We start from the raw sequence: 27321 nt of genomic DNA, 5'->3' as shown, positions 1-27321 counted from the left end.
AGATAATTCAGGCATTTATGCAGCGTTAACACACTGACAGAAAAGTCCCACAGAACTCCGTCTAAAGGTTGTTCTCAAAACAATTTTCACAGGCAACTGTGTGAGAAGCTGCCTCAGCTGTGTGAACATTCTCCAGAAAAACCCTGATACCATGGACAATATCAGGTTTTATTAGCTTACTCCTCTACAACAGAGCAGAAACTCAGCTGAGAGTTAGTATTTTGAAAACCTTGGTCATTAAAATGTGTGACCCATGACTACTGTAAAAACTGGTCTCTCATCTCTAGTATCCCGACTGAAAAACAGTGTTGTTCTGTGCCTGACAGGCCTGTTGAGTCTTCACCAAATGTTTTTCCTGTTTTTTATTGTTACTGTTTTGCAAAATCTTTTTGATGTTAATTCACAATAAGTAAAATAGAAGAAACTGCTTAATCATAGGAGATCATTGCACCATGGCTGTCATACTGAAAGAGAAAGCAGTTTAAAGACATCATTGGGTTTATTCATCAATGAAAGACAAAAACAGCCAACATTTTCCCACTAAGTGCAAAAAAAAGTCTTATCTGTGGAGGACATTTCCTTTTGACAAAAATACCACTGGAATATTAGGGGATCTCTTTCATGTGGGGAACCACCTGAAACAAACCCACAATCCTTTTTGATCCTTGACTCACTTCAAAAGACCTTCATCCTGACCACAGGGATGCAATGCTGCTGCTACAACAATAGGATCTGTGTTAAACAAAACAGATGGACAATGCAGGACAAAGGCTGTACCACTTTAGCCAATAGGAGAGTAGAGAAAAACAGGAACAGGAAATGCACAAGTGCTTTCTGAGAGATTTTCTGCCTAAGAAGGAAATATTAGTAAACGGCAGCATTCCTAAAGTCTGCAGGTACAATTTTATTGTTTTGTTCAGATCTTCTTGTCCTCACAGCACAGTGCTCTGAACTCAGTTAGGCCCTCACAGGCAGCATGGACACTGGTGCAACTACAGTTTATTTTGTACAGACCAGTTGTTTGTCTTTCTCACTGAAAAAAAAACATCTGTTGCTGGACTTAGCACCCACCAAAAGAACAGGTCTCCTTTCTGGAGTTGCTGTACAACAAAAATGGCACATGTGCTGCATCATCGCTGCAGCTGAGACTTGCTTTTATATTACAAAATTCGAATATGTTATTTCTTTTTCTAGTGGCAGAGAAGGAAAGTCTGTATTCTTCCTCTCAGATGCAGGGCAACGATGCAGAAGGACACATTCTGTCCGTCTTGAGGCACTCTCCTGCAGGTATTGCAGGTAGAAATCTGTCCAAGCTGTGCTCGCTGAGATAGTGTAAGGCTCTGAACTGCATCTCTGCTCGGTTACTAGTCAGTTCACTAGTCATTTCTGAGCATCAGGATCACAGTGCTTGCAAAGGAAAGCCAGGCAGGTTCAGTGGTCCAGATGCAGAGCCCAGAAGGACGGGTACCAAGCTCAGCAGGTCTCTGAGAGGGATGCCCAGCCCGCTGCTGCGTGACAATAAATCCCCAAGTGAGCTGCAGCCTGGAGGGACAGAGGATAAAACTTAAACATCCCCGTTACAAGAAAAACAGTGTCACACAAAAGCACCATCTGAATAAAACTGTGCATTGTTCCATCTGAGGAGACTAAAATTTGACTGGAATCCCCTGGTGGAGAAGGTACAATATGTCTTTCTGAAATGTGCTGAAACATAAAGCAGCACCTCAGAAGTGCAGTTAAGTCAAGTACTTGAGTAAATGTACTTAGTTTCCAGCACATCAATGTGCACAGATAAAGCTGTGCTGTTCAGGCTCACCCTCCAGCTGTGTGTGTGTATTCCTGAGGAAGGGGATTGAACGGTACACCAGGATACAGGCCAACATGATGGACTGGGTGGCCTTAGGGAGGGCCTCGCCCCTCATGTAGGACCTCAACACTGAGCTGTTGTCTGGAGAAGAAAAACATACATGCATTTTTATTTACAGCAGGGTTTTTCTGTAACAGGTTACCTACAGCTCTCATTAATATAAACTTTTTATTTTTTTTACCTGGCAACACACTGAAGCCTAGTGTTCTGTGTATGAGACACATTTAAGACAGAATTCAACAACCTAAGCTGGCCAGCCTTTCTCTGGCTGATCATAAGATAAAAACAAGCAGATAGGTTAGTGTTGACAGACGTCCAGATGCAAAAAGCTTATCTTAACACAAGTCACGAGGAACTGAGAAGCAATGGGCTTCTTGAGAAGTGCCAGTCATGGAAACACAGTTCTTTTTACAAGAGATGTATATTCCAGATTTAAGACATTTGTTTTTTTAAACATAGCTTTCTCCTCCTAAATATTGTCTATAAAATGTCCATTCAAATCCTTCTTTAATGTTTGACCTTTTTTCTTAAAAAAACGCGTAAAACACTGAGGCTCTCAAAAGAGTTGCAGAATTTCTGTTGTTGCAGTTTGACAGTCTACTTCAGATTTTATGGTTTTTTAATGGCCTCAGGGTCTTTATGTAGGTCTCTGTCCCATATCATCCTCTGTGATAACACCTGAGAATATTTTCTCACCTGATATCTCTGAGTCTCACATCCCATCGACTGCCGCTCAGATTATTCTCAGCCCATTTTCGGGAGACATTTTTCCAACTTCACATCTTTCCCTCTTTATTTCTGTCACAGTATGACGCTGCTCTAATGACATGTTGTTGCCAGATGTGGAGCACTCTTAAAGGGTGCCAGATTCCTATCTTTCAAATCAGGTGTGTTTATATTAACATTAAACTTTACTCTGTATTACCTGTGAAGGGGTCGTCTATTACAGCTCTTCTCTCGTCCATTGGAATTTGATGTGAAAAGGTAACGACAATGGATGTGACACCGAGATACACTAGGTGCAATGCATCCTGGATGTTGTAGGCTTTTTTTTTTTTTTTTTTTACCAAACATCCTGTTCCCACATGAGGTCCAATGTGTGATATTATGATGTAGCCTATTTGCACATCTCTGACAGGCCAAAACCTCTACAGACTTCATTCTGCACTCTTCACTGCCTGTCATGCACTTTGAATTTTTTATGTAATTTCAAAAACATTAGGTAATCTGCATGACTTTGTGTATATTTTAGTGTCCAGCTTGTACACAGCAGCACTGACTTTAAGAATAGAGTAGTAGTAGAAACAAAAATCTTCAAATCAAGGATGGATCTAGATGCACATTTCATTCATGGGTGAGTTCCAGAGAACAGTAACATTCCTGATGCTTGAGGTCAACTTAGTTTGGTTTTACTTTGAAATGTCTCCCACAGCCAATAGGCTTCATGAAACATGAAAACGAAGGCACGTTCGAACTGCTTACTGTCTCGTCCAACTACTTCACCTGCTTCCCACGCCTCTCAGTGTGTGTGTGTGTGTGTGTGTGTGTGTGTGTGTATGCATGTACAAGCACTGTTCTGTTGGAATGTGTGGTTGTTTAACTTCCAATCTATGACATAGTGTGCTACACCCTGTGCAGGGTGTGCAAAATGACAAGCAGTAACATATCTAGCCTGTAACACTGCTGCTCAACCGAACCAAACTAAAACTTGGTCTCTTGTAAAGTAAAATTTCATTATATGAAGAAGTGATTCTTCTTTAACCTACTCAGTTTGTTCTCAGAACAAATTTAAATATAGTTGGCATCTGTCCCCTGAGTTTCTAATTCATCATTAAATGACTAGTGGCACCGGATTAACTTTACTGCATATGTCAAGCTGGCTTCCATCCAGGCAACAGAAATGCAGAAACTGGTTGATTCCTAAACTGGAACAAGATAACTTTACTGTCTTCAAAAAACACTGTCTTTAAGATGGATTTATATCTTCTGTAGATATCTGTTGGGGTGAATTCTAACAGCTGAGAGTCATTTATGATCAGCCCATATGATTTAAATATATTCCCACCTAAAACTCACATTCTCAGATTTACTCTATCATGGAAGCGAAATGACTAGTAGACTCAGCTTCTTTCTAACCTCCTTAACTTGAATTATCTTTTGATCTGTACTTTGATAAACAAAAGAGCATTTGTGCAGCCCTAGACATAGTATCATTTTTACTGGACAAATACCTTAAACTGTTGCTAGCTAATCATTTACATTATTATGCATCCAAACACTATGCTCCAGCCATCCATCATCACCTGTGAGCCAGCTGTCCAGTGCAACATCCACCATGTTTTTCATGATGGGCAGAAACTCAGAGGTCAGCAGGGCGTTGTGGCGGTTAGTGGTGTCCTGCAGCACCCTGCTGTCCCACAGCTCCACCACCAGTCGCAGCTGCCACAAAGGGAAGGTCTGCAGCAGGTCACCCTGACGAAGAGCGCCCACCACCTAAGAAACACAGGTGAGGACACGGGACAACATTTCTTATATTCCTTTTGTCACGTTCATCCTGTAATGTCTGTATTTTTCGCCTAGAAACAAGTGTGTAATGCTGAACGCGAGGAGCAACATTCTGTCCACAACTCTAATAATAAAACACAAGAGCAACCAGAGCCATCTAAATCTATTGCTTAACAAGTCAATATATTGAAAATAACAGATGTTTACATACATTAAATTCTACCCTGTCATTTACTAATTGCACGTGTGTTACCTGATTGATAGCGATATATGTGGGCAGCATCTCTGGACACTCCTGTGTCACACATTCATACAACATGGCTGAGAATAATCCCAAAGTGTCACCTCTCTGCAAAAACACACAACACAAAGTTATTGATTATGATCAGAGTTTGCTTTACTGATTTATGTCTTTTTATATTTTGTGTTCCAATATTGATGATGGGGAAATTTGGAAACATTTTCCACTTCTTCATTTAAGCAGATATTATTAGTCCAAGGCAGCAGAAGTCATAAGTTAGAATTCAAACATCCTGGTTTCATTTTCCCCCCAAATTATACATTAGGGTATTTGGCATTTAAATGAGAAAACTCTCTGGGTAACAGAGAGCATATTTAACTTTGTGCTTTTCAAACAACTTCCCTATATACAAAGACTTTCAAATGATTTGAAAGGTTAACTTAATGTAAACAGTAAATAACAGAAACCTGAGAAATTGTGAGTGATTTTAAAACTGTAAACATTAATCAGAGACTAGTATTCATCTGAATCAGATGTATCAATCAAACACTTTCAAGACCATCTGGGTCTAGGAGACATTTAGCGTCAGAGAGGATGCATGTACATTCAGATCTAGACATGGAGCTAGTTCACACCACATTATATAACCAGAGAGTAACAACGCCTTAGTTTAAACACAAAGACATTTCCTCACATAATTAAAAAGGAGAGGCAGAGTGGGTGTGATTGAACTGATAAAAACAGCAAAGAAATCTCATACATTACTGTACGTGAACATACAAAAACACAGAGTCCAGCCAACAATTCATATCTGCTTTTACTTCCCGTTCCTCTCTACTGGAGGATGGCACGGTTGTTTATGGAATTAGTGTCATAAGATCGTACAATGATTGTGTTTATTACAGAAACATGCAGCATTGTATGCTTGTGCACACTGTAATATTCCAATGTTATTTAGAGCAGCAAAGCATTTCATTTTAAAATAGCTGATACTGTATGTTCACCAAACATATGACTATGCTCTGGCAACAATAAAAGGCTTCCTAAGCTCACATTTAATACTCAAAACAGTCATGTGTTCCACATATTTGTGATGTAATATTGGCAGGTATGCAGGGTGCATGCAAATGTGTTTACAAAACAGCAAACATGTCTGAGTGTTTTTCCTGCTGGCTGGAAGAAAAATATTTGGAGTGGCCTTTCAACAGAACGGAAAGTTTCTCCAGTGATAGCCAGACCAACCACTAACCCAAAACTGATGTTGTTCAAAGTGTAAATAACACTCCCTGGCTCTAAAAACATTCGCTGACCTTTTTTGACTTTCCATTATTAAAACCAGAACACCTCCAAGACCTACAAACTTCATTCCTGGTGTTATTTTAAAGGAGAGAACAATTTGCTTTTGTTTGTAATTGGTGCTGTCAATCAATTAAAAAAATTAATCATGTTAATCACAGTCATGAATTGTGATTAATCAAAATTATTCGCAAATTTAAAATAATGGGATTTACCCGTAAATGTGTTGAAGTAAAGAAATGCATGATAAACTAGTTTAAGGAAACAGATCCAAACTTCCATCTGGAAGCTTTTTATAACTAAACTTGCTGTTCAGCAGACCAGGCGTCGTGTCTTCTGCCATCACATTAAATAGTGTAGCATTCACTGTAACTTACCCTTATCACACAACGATAGAAGTTGGGGTCAAACCTTATCAAACTAATTTGCGTTAAAAAAATATTAATAAAGTGCATAGTATCTAAAGTACTAAGTACATTTTCTGATACTCTCATACATGCTGAGAAAATTCACCAAACTCCCCAGTGGTTTCCTGCCCATAACAAACAAATAATCCATGCTTTTACAGAAATGCCAGGGAAATGATGAGTCAGATTCAACCTACTGTTTTGACGTTCAGAGTTATCAGGGCCCAGAGGAGGAGAATCGAGTCATGAGACTGGACACGACACTGGAGTAACTTTTCCTTGACACTGAGATGTATAATGAATCATTATCTCTGAAGTGTTTTAATGTGGTTTCTGGCATCAAGCTCAGTGTTGGTCAAACTGACTAATGCTGTGGGGGAGCAGTACCTTAAGGCTTACCCTAAAGCCTTATATTATGTCATTTATATCAATAAAGCAAATAGCTAATACCAGAAAAATAAGTGTGTACCCACATATTTTTTCTGCGTGTTAACACTCACGTGTTTCATTCCCTCAGATGTTTTACAGAAGTACTCGGCAAATGAGACCAAGGCAGGCTCAGAGGTGAATGCAGAGATGTTTTCAGGCTGCAAATACAATAGGGTTGTAAAATTATTTAGATTAATGGACACATGAATAAGTATAAAGAACCCTTAAAGAATACAAAAAATAAGTAAACATAAAAGTCAGAGGGATGCACTGAAGATAAGGAAAATGCAGTCAAAAAAAGAAGCAAAGAAGAAGAAATGAATGCACATCAGGGAAAATATGAAGGGGAGGAAGGAAAGTGAGGACAAACAGAATAAATAATATGTGTTATGGTTTTTGCCACTGTCTGGACCTGTGGGTGTTTCTGACAAGATACACTGAGGTTGTCAGGAAACACAGCTACTTGCTGAACCTGTGGTGACAACCAGCCACTAGGGAGCAGGTCAATTAATTTCTACACCAGAGGAATATACAGACCCCTTCAGGCTCCGGCAGTTTCATCAATTTAAGGTAAATCTACAGTACATTAAAGTGTGGGGTCTGACTGTCTGTTGTTGTTCTACCGGTTTGTTTTTAGTCAAAAACAAGTTTTTAGTCACAACAAGTCCAAATAAAAACATTAAAGATGATATACACTGGGTCTGGTCTCTGACCATATCGGAAAATTTCCAGCAGCTACAACAGAGTCTGCAGAAAATGGTTCAGTGATCTAAAGCATTAACTACAGCTGCCATAATGATCCTACAGTTATATCAATGGCTCTCTGAAGCTGTCTGTGCCATGTCCTGCGTTCACCTTGAAGGCTCGTACTCCAGAGTTGTGGTGGTTGATGGTGGAGGCCAGCAGGCTCTTCCAGCCCTGGGGGTCATCTTTGTAGGGCAGCTGGCCGGCCCGTAGTTTCACATACAGGACGCCATCTCTACACAAGATGGACCTGTGGGACATGTACAGAAAAGGCTTTCAGATTAATCAGATTAATGCATGAAATCAAAGATTTTCATTAGATACACTAACCCATGTGGTTCCTGATCATTTTTACACACAGTGTATTTAATCTTTTCATTTAATTCCCTTTAAAGCCCTGCTTCAGTTTTGAAGATGACTAAGTTCCTATACTTACTTCAGATGGTGTGTTTCTTTGCTGAGGTCTATGGACAGTTCCCAGTAACGTGGCCCCTTTACCTTTACCTTCAATAAATACACAAAACAATTATCTTATCAGAGTGTGTGTGACTTACTGTTAAGACTGTTTGCATTTATCAATATTCTAAACTCAGCAGAAATGGAAGTACTCATTCAGCATTGGACAGTTTAGTATCATACCCGTTTGAGAAGGTGCAGCTCAGGAAGCATGGTGGGAGCCATCAGTTCTACTGTTGTCTCATCGTACCACTTGGTCTCCTGACACAATAGCAAAACATGTCATTACAACATATACAAGGACAATGGGTCACATGCACAGTTTCACACTCACAGCTTCAGGTTAAAGCTTAAGATCTGTAAGCACCTTATAGCTGCATAAGGTGTCTGCACAAGCTGTGGCTAATACTGAGAGAAGCAACTTTAATGAGTGTGCAGATCATTAGCAGAGTTCAGACATGAGCTGTACAGGCACAAATCCCTTTCATAAGCTTTGATATAGATTCTAAAAGGCCTGAATACTTTCTGATGCCACTGTATACAGAGCAGCAACAAAACCTCAGAGAGTGAGATATATATATTAAAAAAAAAATCACTTCTCCTATAACTCAGGAGATATTTACTGCATCTATAATGAAAACTAGAGTTCTGCAACAAGTCCTTTCAGATGTTTGAAAAAGCCAGGTCACTGACTCAAGGAAAATAATAGCTGAGTAAACGTGAACACTAGAAAATATCTAGTTATTCCTGCTTTACGTGGAAACAGACGTGACACAGCACACATAATCCAAATGACATACTGCAGACAAAATGAATGGACACACTGTGGTCTTGAGGTTTTGTGGACTGTACCATGGTGGCACCTCTCCAGGACTGTCCAAACAAAACGAAAGCAGAACTACAGGCTGGTTTCACTTTTTGTTTTTAGATGTGAAAAAACTAGTTCTGCTCAGCAGTTCTGACCACCTTTACTCAGGGTTACACCTGCCTTGCATATTTGGCCATCTACCAGGCCTGATGTCAGGTGTTTGTTGATATTTCCTGTATTATCTTTGGCAGAGTCAACACGACCGACAATCATTTTATGCTTTTTAAAGTCTTTAATGAACTGAACCCATTGTCCTACATGATTGTGCTCTATATGTTTTTGTAATTAAATTTATACCATGTATTTTCTAGAAATTTTCAATTCACGAAATTGTTTCCTACTGCCATTTATGCTCAGAAGGTTAAAAACCATGTCGTATTATATATTTTATTAAAATGTCATAAATGTTAATGTCTAGCTCTTATCCCATGTATGTGTTTACAGAATCCCAGAAGACAAATATGTAATAATATGACTACATCAATGTAGATTTTTTTTTTTTTACTAAATACTTAAATAGTGAATTATGTTCATCTGATAGCAAAGAGACAGCTAGGCTGGCTGAATGATTTGAGTAAATAGCAGAAATGACATCTAAAGTGTTTGATCTGTGAGGCTGTGGATGCCATCCAGCTGATGACAAACGCTGATGAAAACTGAAACATGGTGGTTTGGTGGACTGGCACTTTTTTTTTTCTTGCACCTCAAAATGAACTGAAATCTGCACATATTGTACATTACACCTCACGGCAATGTGTGTGTCTGCATGTAACAACAGCTTGCCAAGAGGAAGTGTAGCAGCAACCTTTTTTACCAGTACGTGAAACACAGAAGAAAAACAGGAGAGAGAGAGCAAGTCTGTGGCTGTGGGACAGTGAAATGTTAACTGTTAACTGTAGTTTGAGTTTGGGGACTTGAAGCCTCCATGTTCAGTCATGATGAAGCAATAACACAGTCTGTACGTAGGAACAACCACTGAAATCCTAAAAGATTGTAGGCCTGGTAGCTCCTCCTTCATTTCTCAGGTTTGTCACTGCTTGTGTCCATGAGGCCAACCTTGTTAACCTACCCTGTAGGTGACCTCTAAGAGGGCATAGCAGGGCTTCAGTGAGTCCACATCCACAGGGACCAGCAGGCGTGGCTCTGCCGCCAGCACTGCCAGGTGTCGCAGGGCCTGCAGGTGATAGCTGCAACAACATCAAACATACAGGTCAGGTGCACTATAGAAGCTCCCACCGCCAGATGGGATGGTTTGTGTTGTATTGTGCAGCACGTGTCTGTGTGTGCATACACTTCTATGTATGCTGGTCTCACCGGTTGTCAGTGCTGTGAGCAGGGAAGTGTGGGTACAGGGCACACAGCAGAGCAGCGATGGCTGAATTGGAGGTGCTCAGGGTGTACCTAACATAAGAGAACATCAAACAACATCACAAATCCTGAGCAGAGATTCCTCTCATTCACACATATACCATTAAACTCCCATTACCTGCCATAAAAACAGCAAAGACTGCACAAACAAAATATCAAACAATGCTCACACACACGCACACTGACGGGTATGAAAACCATATTTAGGGCAAGAGAATAAAAATAAAATGACAGTGTTCATGATCACAATAAGCACAGGAATGTCTTTCTCATCTTAGACATACAACACAATACAAATTACAAAAAATACTTGTACGTTTTGTAAGGCATTCTGCTCCAAATTAAACATTTCTTTAGAAATCCTGTTTTGTGTTAGTGAAACCAGCTGTACATTGTGATCTAGTTAACTTCATCACAGAGCCTCTTAAACATAATAGTTGGCAGTTAAACATGTACTTTGGCTAATGGGAATCAAACATTTGGACCAGAAAATAAAAGGCTGTTTGCACATGGAAAGTTACTTGGGAGAGCACTTGTTAACGGGCAGCTGAGGTAAATGAAGTTGCTCTTCACTTAAATGGCTGCTTTAAGATTCTCTTTTAAACAAGTTTACAATTCAGAAGACATTGTCTGATGAGAAAAGGCACATTTTAGATAAAATAAGGGCAAATTGAACATCATTAATGGCTGACAAACCTATCATTGGTACAGTACTGGTATCCAGTAGATAGACTCATTTTGACAACTGCATTCACAAGTTGCTCAGTGAGAATTTGTGATAACAGTTTCCTTCCAAAAACACAGTATCTGTTGGTGGTCACTTACAGAAAACTGTACTACCAATAAGACAATAACAGATACTATAACAGGATGATGGAGGCATCAAAAGAAGGAATACTGACCAGTAACAACCAGTTCAACAGCCAGACTCACTTTCATTTGAGATGTTTTACTAATTACTACTACCCATAAAGATGTGTGAAGTTAAACTTTATTACACCTTGAGGGGAAATCTGTCCCCTACATTTAACCCATGCTAACTATATTAGGAGCAGTGGGAAGCATCCAGGGATCAGTTTTGATCAAGCCTGTTCATAATACCTCACATGGTTGTATTTGGTTTGGGAGAAACCCAAAGCACTCTTAGGAAACCCATGCAAACACGTGGAGAACACGTCCCTGTCGATGTAGACCTACAGTATGCTGTAATGATCTTTAGTCTGAAAGTCCTTTGTGACTAAAAAAGTAACTTTCACTTCAGCTTCCTCCAAAAACACTGAATAAATGGGAAGAGAAACTAACTGAGCAACCAGAGAGGGAGAGAGACAGGGAGGAAGGAAGCGTGAGATAAAGAATAAAAAAAGCCACACAACACATTTGCAAGAAGGAAAAATAGGCAAGAAAACGAATCACGTCATTGTTGCAATATTGAATTTAATAGAAAGCAATATGTATTAAAAAGAGAAAAATGTAAGTAGATGACAAAGCAAAAGGGACAGAATGAAGATAATACAGCAATGAAATAGCAAAACTCTGCTCTATAGCAAACATACATCTGCTCCACAGTAGCACACTCACTGTAACAATCTACAGTGCATGACATTCCAACTCAGGCCCTGCAGTTGCGTGGGCTTTCAAGTGGCAGGTCTAAAATAAAATGTGACCAGAATAAAATCCAGACGTTCATCTGACTGTGGCTGCAAGTGGAAAAACATTTGCAAAATGCAATGAGAGGGTGGAAGCTGGTGTTTCTCTTGAAAATACACAGACCAAGGTCAGTGGTTGGAGGAATCTGGCTTTGGGTGTGTTCGTGTCATTCATTAAGCACAACACAGCACTCAAAACTGACTTGTGTGTATTTGTGTGGCAAACCCACAGGCAATGAGTGTGTTATTGATGTACCAGGTCCCTTCTGTTCTATACCCTTAAAGTTTGCCTTGTCACTTGGCTATTTCTGCATTTTGATATTACATACACACATAATGCTCAGGGTGGAAAACTGTCATGTCAACAATATTCCAGCAGTTAGGCACAGTTGACAAAATTCTGCATTGCTTAAATGAGTAGTTACACTCAGTGTTTCACTCTGTGTCGGCCTACAGCACAATTTACAAAATCCGCTGGTTTTAGTGTGGTTAGGAAGTGAGGAATGGTTTTAATGGGGCAGGTGTGTCCATGAATCAGATATTTGTCCATTTGCAGCAGCAGTAACACGGGAGATGTAATTGGGCAGGGATTAGAGTGGGTTGCAGAACAGAAAGTTTAAGTTAGTTGACAGTACCTGCCTTTTACCCTGAACTTCCAAAGTAGAAATAATGACATGGATTAAATAAAAACAATTATAAATGATTATCTAGAATGGTTCTTTTTCTCTGTGTTTTTCTCTACAGACAGAGTAGTATATTTTATTAGTTAATTTTGGTGGACTGATATTTTACCTCATCTTTCTGCCACTACTTTAGTGTTTTTGACTCCAGCACTACAAGGGTATTTACATTTCTGCTGTGGAAAAAAGATACATAGCAGTGCCTAAAGAAAGAGAGAGTGAGAGAGAGAAAGTGTGTGTGTGTGTGTGTGTCTCACCTGCCCCCTCCCAGGAACAGAAGGCCCAGTGCCATGTGATGAGCCATGTGGAAACCGTAGTTCATCTCACCACCTGTTCGTTTATGAAAAAAACGACAGAGCTGCAGGACCTTCAGGTTCCCTGTACCGGACATCACCATGGACATGGCCAGCAGAATCATGGATAGCCCAGTCTGCAGGTTGTAATAACCAGTCTGCCATGTGAACCAGCACCCATATTGACAAAGACAAAAAGAGAGTGCAGAAAGGAAATCTAAGAAAACATTGCCTTAATGATGCAACGCAGCATTTTTCAGTGTGACAAACCCACAGTACAAATATAAACATACATATAAAAAAACTTACCACAGCAGCTGTACCAGAGAAGGACATGATCTTCATGAAAGTCCTGGCAAACTCATACAAGCAATCGAAGGCTTCAGAGTTTGCAGAGCCAGCAAAGCGTAAGCCCAGTGCCATACAGGCCCCAGCTGTAATGTAGTCTTGAGCTTGGCTGAGAAATTCAAATAACATTGTGGAGAACATCATACAACAACCACTGTGGTGGTGGTGACAGAAATCAGTCACAGATTAAGTTAAATTCTCCCCAAAAGATACAGAGTAGAAAGGGAAGGGCTTGTATTTTGTCCAAAATACTTACACCATTGTCTCCATGTTAAAGTCTTCTGAAGGGTCAAAAGTCCCCCGCATGATCTGCAAACAGTAATGTAGAAATCAAAATACAGCAGTAGGCAGCCAGGTTTTAAAAGTACACTAGTTTCCACAGACAGTATGAGGCAACTGGCAGTTTGAGCATTAACATTTAAATCAACAAGACAAGATGCTGTATATGAAAGAGAAACTAATAATCTAGGGCTAAATTATTTAATTAGTCCTGGTAAAGACAGGCTAAAGTAAGAAAGTGAGCTGTGCCTAAATGTTATAAATTCAACAATTATAGGTTCGCTTTTTATGGACCAATTTAAAACTCACTATGGTGCAGGTTTCAACCTGATTACATTGGCAGAGTATTCTGAATGGTATAGTTGACACATTTATAACCAATAGTCTTTACATTACCCTACAGCACCATAAAATTAAGAGTGGGTAAATACACCTGGCATACAGACTTCACTCTGTTCAACAGAAAGAGTTTTCCAATATTGAACCAACACCCTTTCTTGGCAGGACACCAATGAGACAATGATCTTTACAGCACTGTAACTGGAGCATCCGGAGATTCACTGCCTGGCTCTACTATAAGATAGTGCTTAGGTTGCTTCCACATTCCACGTAGTTCAGATAACATGCCAAAAATTCTTCAGTAGATTTTATGCTGATAAAGAAACAATTTTCATGTTTATCCTGAGTGGCTATTTCTGCTCAGGCTAATTACCTAGTTCTTTGTATGTATCAGAAGAGAGCTACTACAGAATGAGTGTGTATGACAGTAAACTGGAAAAAGCTGGATTATTCTGCTACAGCAGTCAGAGAAATGACGTAAATCCACAGAAATGAACCAAACCTCACAAGTGGGTACTGTTTTCAAGTCATAGCGGCTTGTTGCCATGTCTGCAGCATCACAGCTCCAAATATGCCAGCTCAGTATGCTGGTGTGGATGTGCATTTTCTCACCTGCGGTATGTTACTCTTGACCCACTCAGTATTAGGGAGGATTTCATCCCACATGATAATACACCGAGCCAGAGTCTGAGATGGTGGAGGGAGAAAGAAGCAGGAAAGAGATGGGTAAACGAGATTAAAGACAGGTGGGAAAAAAAAAGATCTCTCTCTCTCTCTCTCACACACACACACACACACACGTGCACACACACGCGCGCACACACACACACACACACACACACAACTACTCCCACAAACTAACCCTCAGCAGCAGAAACTCTGGCTTGATGAAATCCAGTAGGAACCATGTGTCTGGAGGCTTCAGCCAATCAGCAATCGACCTAATAGAAAGAACCACGAAGAGATAAGGAGGTGTTAATACCCTCATTCAACAATTCTTCAACTGAGAGACAGTCTGCATCAGATGAGCCCTGAAAAAGACAGGAACCTCTTGACCAATTGTAGAATGCTACGAGATGGAGATGTGTTGTTAGGGGAGGTCTGGACTCACTGAGCAGTGAGATTTTCCATTAGGCAGCGGTGGATGTTCTGTTTGATGGGGGGGACGCTCAGTTTTCCATAAAAATGAAATACTGCCTCTGAGGTAGTATAAGCTACTTTGAATTTGTGTAATTATTATACAATAATTATACAACTATAGGTTTGTTTATATTTGTAGGCAGATCACATGTTCCCATTAGTTAGTGAGGACTAACTTACTGCAGTTACTGCAGCTTCTGTTAATACTTTGGCAAAAAATGACTCATGACTATATACAGACGTATGCTTTGTGTTGCATTACTAAACCTGAATATAATTGACAGGTTATTCGCATTAAATAAACAGTGACTGGCTTCATTTATGGAAGAATGAATGTACTGTTGATGTTAGTGTCACACAAATATTTTCATTGGAGGAAACTATTTTGTCCATGGGCAGCTAGTTGCCTGCTACTCTAATAGACTGTTCCAAGCCTGTGCAGGGGAGAGGTATAGTACATCCAGGCAACAGTAAGTGAAAAGGGATACAAATGAACAAGTACATTAGAGAATAATTACTGAACAAGACACATATGTTCCTATTACTTAAAAGAAGCACTTGTGATGACAAGCAAATAATAATAATAAAAATGCCCCACTGCACAAAGAGTGCAAGAGTTCTTTTGTTTGCTTCTATGTTTGAAAAGATGGGTGGACAGTTGTTTTGTCTTTTCTTACTTGTTGTTGGTCTTGAGGTAGATCATGGCGAGGGCCAGTGTGGCCCCTGGACACGTCACATCCACATTGATTGTGTCGCCCTCCTGGAACAACCATCGAAGGTGTTTGAAGAAGTGCCACAAACAAATCTTATAATAGTTTATTTGTTAAACAAAAACAGTGTTGGTCAAACCAGTGTATCTGTCTGACTCAACAAGGTAGGATTTATATAATAAAACCTTTTACTGTTAAATTCTCTATTGACAGTGCTACAGTACAGAGAATTATTACATGCGAGGATGAACTAAAACAGTATAAAAACAAAGGGATTTGCCATCTACCTTGATTTGGTAGCTGGGGGACTTGTGTCTCTCCCGGTTGGCCCCAGCCTGAGCTCTGCGGTGGCCCCCCACCATGTACTGATACAACTGCTCAGGAACATTCAGGTCTGTCATCCCAATGAGGTTACTGCCATGCTGAAAGGAGAGAGGGGGAAGGGAGGACAGGTAAGGGAATGAGAGAGGAAGATTGGGATGATGAAAAGATGAGATGTGTAGGAAGATGAATAAGACAAAACAGAATGTGAGGAATGACAAACAGGTAGCAGTGAATAAAAGTGTGTGGAGATGGGAGAGAAATAAGAAAAATAATGGTGTAAACATCTGTGGGAAAACCTGATTTTCCTCTTTCTCTGCATGTGTGGACAAAGTATATGGCAACACCTTTACAGGAGTTATGTCTTCCAGAGACTTGCAGTATTTATTTAGTAATATTGAGCTGACATTTTCCCATTTAGATTTCACACTCGAGGAAAAACACTTCAGTTATGATTAGAAAAACAGTTAGAGGTGACTCTATTAGAAATATGAGATGGATCAGTCATTTATATATGGTTACAGTACTACCATAATATATAATCATAAAGAAAAAAATAGTTTTCCTTTCTGTGACCAACGATTTCTCGAAAACTGCCTGACTCATTCTGATATAAACCCCACCCACCTGGAACTTCCAGCAGGTTAGAACAACACAAAGATTTTTCTGCAAATATTTGTTTGACCAGCAGAGTGTTTTTATTAGTGTGACTTACTCCCAGACAGACCATGCCCAGGGCCAGTCCAGCAGCTAGTGAATAGGACTCCCTGTCTGTACAGTACTCCATCTCCGGACCAGGGGGTCGGCCTATAAGACGCAGACAAGGTTTTACCATCTTTCCATGCCAAGAAAATGCAAGAAACACAGTCAAAGCAACTACAGGTCAAGAGTGGGAACACTGTGGTACAGAGGGTCAACCACTTCTAAATGGAAATACAGTTACTGCTCTGGATGTCAACCAACAGAGCTTGAATATAACTTTAAAACCAGGGGATTTCAAAGTCAGAATCCAGAGCAAACAACAAAACCAGTTGTATGAGAGTCTCCTTTTAAGTTATATCGGTTGCATTTGACAGAATTATAGAATGTCTCTGATTATATTTAATATTAATGCTATTTGTGGAACTTTAGTGCTCCTGTTATAAACCAATAATTAATCCTGGTTTTGTTTTAAAATTCCATTGTGTTTTTGCTAATTTTTTGTCTTTTCTACACACAAACACACACAGAGACACGGACACATACACACACACCTATTTCAGACAGCAACACTTCAGCATTGTGTCTGTGTCCTGTTCCCTGGTACACCAGCCCAATGCCAATTACAGCAGCAACCTGCAGAACAGACAACATGATAATTTAATCCTTATTGTTCTTTTTTTATACATTTTGGTGGATATTTGTGATCTACTTGGCCACAGTAATACATAGAGTAGGTGTATAGTTACTCATATAATTACGTACTGCAATTTGTGATTGCACTGGTACACTGACCTATTCTCATATCGTATCTTATTATCAACCTTCACTTAACTAGTTTAAAACAATTCTTTCATTTGTTTTCCTTGCACAAGTAGCTGGAGCAGAAAACATGAAAGCTTTTCTCTTCTCTGTCTGTGCATTAGGCGCAGACAGCAGATATGTCTTGTGTTCTGCAGACTCTCTCTTACCTGAACATTGTGAGGTACATCCAGCTCAGTAGAGGTGGGTGGGAGCAGGGCAGGGATGTGAATACTAAGCAGGCGGGTAATTGACATATCCATGGTGCCCAGTTTGGCTGAAGACACTCCTAGTAGGAGCCCAATACTGGTCATTTCATGGCCCTAACAGAGTGACAGCAACAGAATCATGGAATCATAGATATCAAAGTGATCGCCAGACAGATGTCAATAATAAAAAAACATAACTTACTATGACAAAAACTGTGAAAGATGTGATCTGAGAAACTATTAAAAAATTATAAATTATAACAGTCTTTTCTTTAAATAACACTCAGTTTTAGTGAAACTTATTCAGTTTACATCAGGCCATACAACATGATGTGTGTCCATGTGTCCTAGATGCCTGCTGCAGCAAAACAAATGACTTCCAGTGTAATCAGCTCTAAAAAGTCCAATCAGCTTCTGCACCAGCTAACCATGACTGACAGCTTTCATTAGTCCACTGTAGATCCCCTGTGTGTGTGTGTGTGTGTGTAATAATAACCACAAAGCTAGACCACCACTGAATAAGTCATTGATATATTCTAATCTTGTGTGTGACATGAATATTGGACATTTTGCTCTTTTTAATTTAATTTCTTTCCAATGAAAATTTATTTTAAAAGATAAAACTTTTTCAGTAGGAACCGTCCTTTGTACCCAACATTTTTCAGTTGATTTATTGGGGGAAAAAAATAATACATGGGCTCACTTTGTCGTGGTTAAAAGGTACAACATCAAGGTAATCACAGTGGGATACAGGATGCAGTCACCCACACCTCCACATTCTTGCCGAAACTACAACAGACCCAATTCTTATGAACTGATCTAAAGTATTTCTTTTTGCAAGAAAAGAAACTAACAGAAAACCACCAGCAATAAAGTGGCTTCACTGTCAACCAAATTCATCACATCTACATCTTTCGGTTGCTACACAAATCCTATTGTACTGTGCACCTTTTATATGGACTATAAATCAACAATGAGCAACTATTTCCAATTTTCTGTGCATTAACAACCGAACTGGGTGATTGAGGCTGCACATAAAGCAAAAATCTGAAGCTTTTTTTCCCTGAGATGCTTGATAGAAGTTCGATTTTCTGACTTTAACAGCTTTCACTGCATTTACAGAGAAATGATTAAGAAAGCTCTTTCATCTATGTGAACCGCTGCTTCACTTCACATGCTGAATCAAAATAGGAACTGAAAATGATTAAATATCAAACCCAGTGTGGACACTTTGTGTGGATTTGCTGCAAGGGTTCCTCCTTATCTTTAACCACATCTTTATACTGACTCTTTAATTGAAAATATAAAATACATGTTGGCTTGCAGCATCCTGTTGTTTTTCTCACTTGAAAGTGGGAAGGACTCATCTCGTTTCAAAGTTCTCAGAGGCCAGAGTTTCATTTTGACTGGTTGCCAGATTCTGATGCAACTTTATGTCTCTCATTTACAGTCATCTAGAGAACAGTGTGTGTGTGCGCGTGTGTGTGTGTGTGTGTGTGTGCGTTAATGGGAATGATTGGGAGGTACCTTTGTTGTAAGCCATATTTAAGTTCATTTTTGTTTTCCTTTCTTGCAATTTTTTGTACCACGGGAAGAAAACTGTAATTTAGAGGACTGTCTACCGTAAACATTAAGGCAGAAAGTACTAATTAAATCCAAAATACAGTAAGAGCCCTGTGTATAGTTCAACAGTTATAAATAAAATGTGTATTTACTTTGCTTGTGCTCTAAATATCACCTTTGTGTGCATGTGTGTGTACCTTGGTGAGGTAGTCATGTATGTTGAGCGTAGCCAGCTTGGTCAGGTGTCCATTGAGGCCCAGGGCCATAAGGAAACCTGCATACTCATTAGCCAGCTCAGGGCTCTTTGGCTTGTTGTAGGCAATCCAGGCTGAGTCCACCTTAAACAAAAAGAAAGCATCATTATTTTTACAAGAACAAAGAAGATTTGTTTACTGCATAAGAAAAAGTTTACACTTGTAATTTGAGGAAGCATGAACGAGCTCAATGTGTAGATTTCATGTGAATATGTTTATTAATTTTAATATTAGTTACAATTTCAGCACATTGGTGATGCTAAGGGAGCAATCACCTAAGCATTAAGGATGCTGCTCTTGAATACTGTGAGTAACCACAGCAAAGCGTGTTTAGCAACACGGATTTCAGAATCACGTGAAGAACCAACCAAAGCAGTGTAGTAAAAATCACATGCTCCTTTGGATTTATGTATAGATGAACAGAGGAAGAGGAAGTAGTGCAGCTCTAGTTTCTCACTGACCTGTGAAGCAGGAGCTATTTTTAATCCAGCAGCTACTCCATTATGAAAGCTAGGCCAGCTGGTCATATTGGGAGGAACATCAATGTTCCCACTGTTCAGATCTACCATAGTGTTCCTGGGGGGGGCACGACCTGGGGTAAAAAACACTTCATTAAAAGGAAAATCTAAAAATATAGAAGTATAGGAACTCAATGTAAAGAAAAAAGATTTACTTTGAGAAAGAAAGAAACATAAGTGTACATAATATAAAATATTTAAAGTAAGAATGCCTGGGTAAATATCAAAATTTTCCACAAGATGTCCTTGTTTATTAATGATTTTGCATATTTCAGTACATGCACGCATCAGAATTATGAGGTATGATTCATCCTTCATTCATCATCACCATTCAATCATCCCTATTTTTTTCACTGTAATTTATTGTAATTTAAGTGTTAAGTGAATGGTTGATTATATTTACTTTTTATCTTTAAAGCCTCCCCTATACCCTCTGTTTGCTTTAGTGAAACACTTAATTTTCTTAACACTTTCTCTCATGTCACTCAGAACCTTTTGTGCTGTGTTGTATGTTATTGTTGTAAAATATATCAATTTTGGCATGGAACACACATTTTAAAATTTTACAGTATCTTGTTTATTTAATGAAGTTGCTCCGTGCATCAACACAGGTGAGTGAGTGCATATTGTGAACGTGAGAAATGATGGATGCGATGCATGATTTTTGCCTTTCAAACTCAACATTACCTGTCAGGTTGAGTTTGGGGACGTGTAAAGGCTCAGTCGGTACAGGGTGATAGGAAAAGAGAGTAAAAAGTCCTCTGCCAACTGGGAGAGCCATTGTCCTTTGACACAGCTGCAGGAGTCTGATAAAGATACAGGAACATGGACAAAAAGAGAACAGGGTATGAAAACATTACAGATTCTCATCCAAAATGTATCTAATTTATATAAACCTATAAACACCACCAGAAGACAAACAATATGATGCACACATCCTGTGAAACTTCAGTGTTGCTGTCTGTCTGAGACTTCACTGTATGTTCAGGACCAAAGACAATAAAGAAAAACACACATTTTACTCACTTGTTCTCTTTCTCCTCTATGTACTCGTGGTCGGAAACCTCTGGTAGTTGGACAACACTCACTCGAACCGGCCTGGAGCTCTGGAGCAGCCTCCTCACCTCCTGGACCCTCAGATCCTGACTCCAGATCAGTCCTGTGACCTGGAGAAGAGAGAGAAGGCATGAACATCAATATTTTCCACAGCTGAGGTGTCCGTGAGCAAAACAGCTCATCAAAAAATTAAAAAATAAAAATAAATCAAGAATTAAAAATAATCAGGTTATAATTGTCTGGATCATTAATATACAAGATTTATCCTTGTGTAAACAGGTAACCTTCTCAAGATTGTTTGCAAGGGAAACCTGGCCAACAAAGGATCTTTGCAGAGGTGACAATCCAATAATGCAAGAGATAGTGTTAGTTTGTTACCTCTTGAATTATGTCCGACATCCCGTCTTCCTCCTCATCTGCTTCTGTTGTCGCTGGCGGCTCCAGGGACAGGCCTGAACCAACAGACTAAAGATGCACACAAATGATACACACATTCACAACAATGTGATCATTAAGTAAATTCACTTTTCCACTGAGTTTTACAGTTGTAGTAAAATTGTGGTTTTATCCTAATTAGTTATTTAGAAAAAAGCTCTGAATTTTAGGTCACACTCACTCCTTTGCTCTTGGCCAGGGTCATCTTGTGTGCTTGTCTGGTCAGATCCTGTCGCCCAATCAGCAGACAGACGTCCTCTGACCAATCTGAACACGGCTGCTCCCGGCAGCGGTAGACTGCCTCTCTGATGGGCAAAGCCACACCAAAAGGAACTGACTCCAGGTCCTTCAGGGTGAAACCTAAACCAGAGATATGAGTGTTTTCTTAATAGCTTAGACAAAAAGCTGTGTCCAGACTCAAACCTTCCTCTGGACCTGCTTGTTTTACCTTCTGAGGTGAGCCAGACCACCAGCTTCTCAGCCAGGCTCTCATTGGAAAACCTGACCTTCACACTGCTCCGTCTACAATAAACACACACATAATATAAGTAAGATACATTAGTTAATCTGATGAAAATGAAATATGCAATAAATACAGAACATAATAGAAAGAATACATGCAAATGTTTTTGAATACCATCTCGATTCTTTTAAGAATAGCTAAAAAATATTAAAGCTTCATTTAAATTTAAAAAAAAAAAATTAAACTTGAGTTTCTATAAAAATCACAAAAAACACAGTCATAAAGGTCTTCTCACTGCTGAAGTACCTTCTGTACTGTGGTTCACTGGCACAGGGCTTCTGGCCTGAGAAAGACAAGGTGACAGAGGAGAACGAGGTCAACAAGTTGACTGATTTGTTCTTCTATTCAGTGAGATTTAAATTTCTTATCTAGTTTTCACAACTCTTTAATGAAACTACTTAACTGTCTACTATGCTGGTTGCCAATACGCTCACGAACACACATACTGTATATGCACACACCCAGACACAATCTAGAGATTCAATAAGACACACACACAGTCCTGGTACACAATCCAACACTAGTAAAATGATCACAAAGGAAAACAAACCTGCAGAGAACTTGACCAGATACTTTGGCACATTTTTTGAAGTTGCATTATCATCTCCAAGGATGTAGAGAGCATAACTCTGAGAGAATAAGACAAAGAACCAACGTGAGAGAGAGAAGAAATAAAAAAGCAGGAATCATTTCTATGTCAAATCCTTAATTTCATAACATGTAGCATAATCTCAAAGGTTCATCAACACAATTTTTAGAACAAAAACATTTTAATGAGAAAAATCCCCAAGGACTGATTTAAAACACACCTGCAGCTCTTGTGTGAATAGTAATGATCTAATGTGAAGTGTGCCATGATCATACTGGTGTGTTTGTTTTTTATTTTTTCTTTGGAAAATGTCACCAGCTGCTAGTGATTGTCTTGGATACAATTTCAAGAGCTTCCAGTTTGGGGACTTGACAATCATTTTTGTGCTTTTCATGGATGATGTGGTTCGGTTGGCTTCAGCAACTTAAGCATGCACTGGGGCGGTTTGCAGACAAGTGTGAAACTGGGATGACAGTCCAAGTCTAAGGCTGTGATTCTTTGCCAGAAAACAGTGTATTGCTATACTAAAATCCTAAAAAGAGCTGTTTTCAGAATATCAGTTTTATATTAATGTAAATTGAATAAGTTGGGCTTTTGACATTTATTTTATTGGTGAGATAAAATAAAATCTACATATAGTACTTAAAATATCTGACAGAGGAAGTAGATCTGTAGATTAATCTTCTTTTAACATGATACATCACTGATATGATCCACCCAAATTTTGACTCGCAGCCACATTTAGTGAACTGCAAGCTGCAATGTCAGCAGGTCAGACCTGCAGGCCAGTGCAGCCTGCGCCACCTATAGGTCTAAAAAACAGCAGCAGAGGTTTAAACTGCAGATGTACCAGTGTGAATATATCTGATGTGTATGGTAGAACAGGCACAGCTGTTTGCTCTGCAGGCAGTTTCACAAAGATATTTTGGACTGGCATGAAGTGTTAAACCAGTCTTCATTTTTCTTATTGATAGGATTGTTTTTAAATGCTGCCTTTTCATTGATGAGTGAAGGCTGAATTCATCAGACATCTTCATCCATAGCAGGACATAATTCATTTTTATGTTTAAAAAAAATTTGTCACAGAAAACACAAAACTGAACTTCTCACCCTATCACCAACATACACACCACTTACTCTGATAGGAAGTGAAAAATTAACTTTAGAAAGACAGAACTTTACAATGTTAGACATCACCACAACTCGCTAAAAAAATCTGGACCTGTGTGGATGTCGTGGAAAGTATGGCTCATTTTCCTTTGTGCTGATCTATGATGGAAACTTTTGGACTGTGTGCGTCTAATCAAATGTTTAAGCTTGCCTCAAAAGTCTGAAAAAAGGCCAGAGAGAGTCTTTATTTATAAGTTGCTCTGTTTTCTCCAGCACTATATAGTAAATATTTGTGAGTGACTTATGCTTTAGTAGTGGACAATAGTGGTTTGAAAATCTGTTGTGGGAGTTGCTTGGACAGAGAAATACATCTTGGCACATTGATTTGGATTACTCCATATATACACCTATAATTTTAGTCTGCATTTAGTACACAAAAGAAGACAAAAAAAAGCCTAGTTTTTGGAACTGAAATGGTTTTTTGGATTTTCCTGTAACAATAACGAAAAAAAAAAGAAAACAAAAAACACACACACACGAAACTAACACCTAATTTCATAACAAACTACAAAAATCAATAATCGCAAACCCACTGGAGAATGAGAATTTAAACTTATAAAATACAGAGGAGGATTTGATCGTACCAGAACCATCAGCCTGGTCCTCTGACAGATGCCTAACAGGTATGGGAAAGGCGGGACCTCCTCCCCTCTCAGGCACCTACTGAGCCAGCTAAAAACACACGGAGGCTTCCCCTTCAGGAAGGAGGGACACTGCATCTGACCAATCAGAGCTGAGAAAGTAAAGGCACGGTGGATGGAGAAAACAATGTCCAGTGAGGGAGCAGAGAAGGACAAAAGAAAGGAGAGGGATGACGGCATGTGTAAAAAAACATGATATGGATTGTGAAGATGGAACAAGAAAGGAAAGGAAGGGAGAAGGGTAGGAAGAATATGTGAAAAAATAATGAATTAGAGTTGAGAGTCCTGTTATTCCATCCAAACACTGCGTACATTCACTATTTGAGAGAATCCTTCCATATGAAGGTAGCAGCAGACTATCTTGTCTTGTCTATTCCAAAACATGTCAACTTCTTGACTTGACTTAGTCTGACTTTTATACACTACTAATGTGGACTTACCCTGGTCTATGATGCAGTTCTCAGTGAAGCTACTAATTAACGAAGGGTATTCCCGCCAATACAAATCCACATATTCTTCCAACTGAAGATCCCTGTAGACACAAACAAAATTTTAAAATATATTTATTTTCCTGTATAGAAATACAACACCTCTCATACTGAAAGGATCTACAGCAGAAAAGAACCAGAGGTTGAATTATGTTTATTTAATTAACTCCACCACACGAAAGAAAAAAAAAGAACATCCCCACTCACAAAACAACACTGAGATATGAGTCTCCCCTCTATCAGGTCTTGCCTGATGCTAAACTGCTGCAGCACGTCATCAAATCTAATCTAAAACACAAGGAGGCGCTATTCTTAGTAGAGGCACATAAGGCTCTACATTCTCAGAGCCTATGTGGCATTTCACTTGTTTTTAAGCAGTAATTAAACATATAGCAAGAGTACAACAATGAGCCATTAGCATTCAGATTAACAAGAGATAATCAATACTTTTTAATCTCAGCACCAAACCTTGACTCCCACAGTTTTTTTCCTTGTGGTTAATGAGCACACAATTCTCTAACTTTGCAAAATGTAGGCGAGAAGGTGCATGTATGCCTGTAAAACCAATCATCTGAATTCTTACCTGCTCAGTACTGCTTTTCTTTATGCTTTTATATTTTTATATGGTCTCATCGCTTTATCTTTTAAATATATATACATTATTTAATTGAATATTTCCACATTTTGTCAAGTGAGGATGTATACAATAACCAATAACCACATGATATTATAACAATTTAACATTTTCAGGTCAAAATAGTCAAAAAAGAAAAAAAAAAAAAAATCATCATGTTATATTTTTGCTACACAAAACAGAAAAATAAATAGAATTTAAAAAACTAATGCTTAATATTGCATTTATCTAAATCTGATACAGTTAGTGCAGTAACTACTTGCCTAGTACTTACTATTGGAACTAATATCTTGAAACCTTGTGGGGGTGTAAATGACCTAAATCAATATATCTGACTGGGGTGTAGGTAATCAAAGAAGTTGCAAACTGGGCTACTGATGTAGCCTTGGAAAATAACAACATGTTTACGACAACCTGATATTCTCTATAAATACTTTATATTCCAATTGTCTGTTTTGAAATTTGTTGCAGAAAAAAATCATACACATATAGGGTGTGTGAAAAGAAGTAGAATTTATTCCAGCCCATGGGATTATTCATCAAATCAATGAGATGAAAATTTTAAAAATGTAATCACGCCCAAATAACATCTAATAAACAACCAGGATTATCATTTTAGCCTGGACCTGTTAGTCTAATAAAACAGAAAGAGTGTAAAAATTTGAACCACCCTTCACAACAGCCTACACCCTAGGCCAATTTCTCTGAAGAGCGCTTCACTCTCCCACTCCACCTATTCTGTTAATGCAATTGTCACCAATCACAGTGGTCACTTGACAACTTGTTAAAGTTCATTTCTCAGTACACATCACTAAAGAGCTGCAATTACACACAAGCTTTCAGGGAAAACAATGAGCAATGTGCCTTTTCTTCTCATAATCAGAGTTAAACGTAGTTGGTGGAAAAATAGACCAGGTTTGTTATGATGTCACAAGTCTCTTCTCTATTTTGCACCTTTAATGTATTAAAACAAAGGTTCCTGCTTATTTTTTTTTTTTTTTTACTATTTCACATTCATTCACTTTTCTGTGAGCATTATTAGACTCTACCCACCTGACCGCCCTGCACAACCACATGCTTTTTGCTTTTCTTGCAGAAGCTAATGTAGACATAACACACACACACACACACACATTTATGTTGTGTGGTTACCTGGCAAGCTGCTGAAGCAGGCAGACCAGAGATGACGCTCTTGCTCTCTGCAGCTCATCCAGCAGGAGCTCCTGATAAAGCAGGTGGAGAACGTAGAAAAGCACAGGAATGTGGGGGAAGAGCGGAGCTGAACTGTCCAGTGTCAGAGATGGGCTGGAGGGAGGGAACGCCTGAGACCAAGGAAGAATAGAAAAGCAGAAAAAGAAAAAGTAGAAACTTTAAAATAGTAAAATAGTAACTGTTTTCAGCACAAAGACGAGATAAAAGGGGAAATTTGGACTGTACAATGTAGAATCTGTACTAAACTGGCCGAAAATCAAGAAAATGAGAAGATTGATTTTTTTTTTCTCATTTGTTCCAAAAAATGAAACTTAATGTTCTTTTACTCAGATATACTCTACATGTTTGTTTGTTTAAGAAATGATCCTGGGGTTACTGATGTATATGGAATGTTGGTCTTCATTTACATTGGTACACGTTCACAACGTGTGGCAGAAAGTTTTGACCACCAGTTTCAACCATGTGTTTACTTTTCTCTGAAACAAATGTGTAGACACATACATTCAGATGGCAGTTTGTTAGGTACATCCTCCTTTCATGAATGGGAACTGTTTTGGGTTGTGTTAATTCAGCTGGGGAGTCACTTTTATAG

The 27321-nt window shown here is 39.0% G+C and overlaps 1 protein-coding gene across 2 annotated transcripts in view; it reads right to left on the bottom strand.

The window, feature by feature from the left end:
- Positions 1-480: 480 nt before the first annotated feature.
- anapc1 (anaphase promoting complex subunit 1) overlaps positions 481-27321 on the bottom strand; it is a 37560-nt gene continuing 10719 nt past the window's right edge. For both annotated transcript variants that reach the window (XM_026309471.1, XM_026309472.1), the window contains exons 22-53: positions 26670-26839; positions 24836-24927; positions 24339-24487; positions 22546-22624; positions 22242-22278; positions 21921-21994; positions 21654-21832; positions 21416-21502; positions 21008-21147; positions 20669-20787; positions 19925-20055; positions 19407-19547; positions 17608-17760; positions 17191-17272; positions 16653-16744; positions 15904-16038; positions 15584-15666; positions 14629-14707; positions 14379-14453; positions 13405-13457; positions 13110-13257; positions 12765-12958; positions 10128-10214; positions 9883-10000; positions 8129-8206; positions 7926-7993; positions 7601-7739; positions 6817-6903; positions 4626-4721; positions 4171-4360; positions 1817-1948; positions 481-1542 (exon numbers count right to left, since the gene is read on the bottom strand). In XM_026309471.1, the coding sequence (XP_026165256.1) occupies positions 1400-1542; positions 1817-1948; positions 4171-4360; positions 4626-4721; positions 6817-6903; positions 7601-7739; positions 7926-7993; positions 8129-8206; positions 9883-10000; positions 10128-10214; positions 12765-12958; positions 13110-13257; positions 13405-13457; positions 14379-14453; positions 14629-14707; positions 15584-15666; positions 15904-16038; positions 16653-16744; positions 17191-17272; positions 17608-17760; positions 19407-19547; positions 19925-20055; positions 20669-20787; positions 21008-21147; positions 21416-21502; positions 21654-21832; positions 21921-21994; positions 22242-22278; positions 22546-22624; positions 24339-24487; positions 24836-24927; positions 26670-26839 (3630 nt within the window). In that variant the 3' untranslated portion in view covers positions 481-1399. The remainder of the gene's footprint in view (positions 1543-1816; positions 1949-4170; positions 4361-4625; positions 4722-6816; positions 6904-7600; positions 7740-7925; positions 7994-8128; positions 8207-9882; positions 10001-10127; positions 10215-12764; positions 12959-13109; positions 13258-13404; positions 13458-14378; positions 14454-14628; positions 14708-15583; positions 15667-15903; positions 16039-16652; positions 16745-17190; positions 17273-17607; positions 17761-19406; positions 19548-19924; positions 20056-20668; positions 20788-21007; positions 21148-21415; positions 21503-21653; positions 21833-21920; positions 21995-22241; positions 22279-22545; positions 22625-24338; positions 24488-24835; positions 24928-26669; positions 26840-27321) is intronic.

The sequence above is a fragment of the Mastacembelus armatus genome, chromosome 15 (genome assembly GCF_900324485.2).
Source record: "Mastacembelus armatus chromosome 15, fMasArm1.2, whole genome shotgun sequence".
Classification (NCBI taxonomy): Eukaryota; Metazoa; Chordata; class Actinopteri; order Synbranchiformes; family Mastacembelidae; genus Mastacembelus; species Mastacembelus armatus.
Note: the sequence above shows the minus strand (reverse complement) of the source record. Positions and strands in the feature narration are given on the sequence as shown.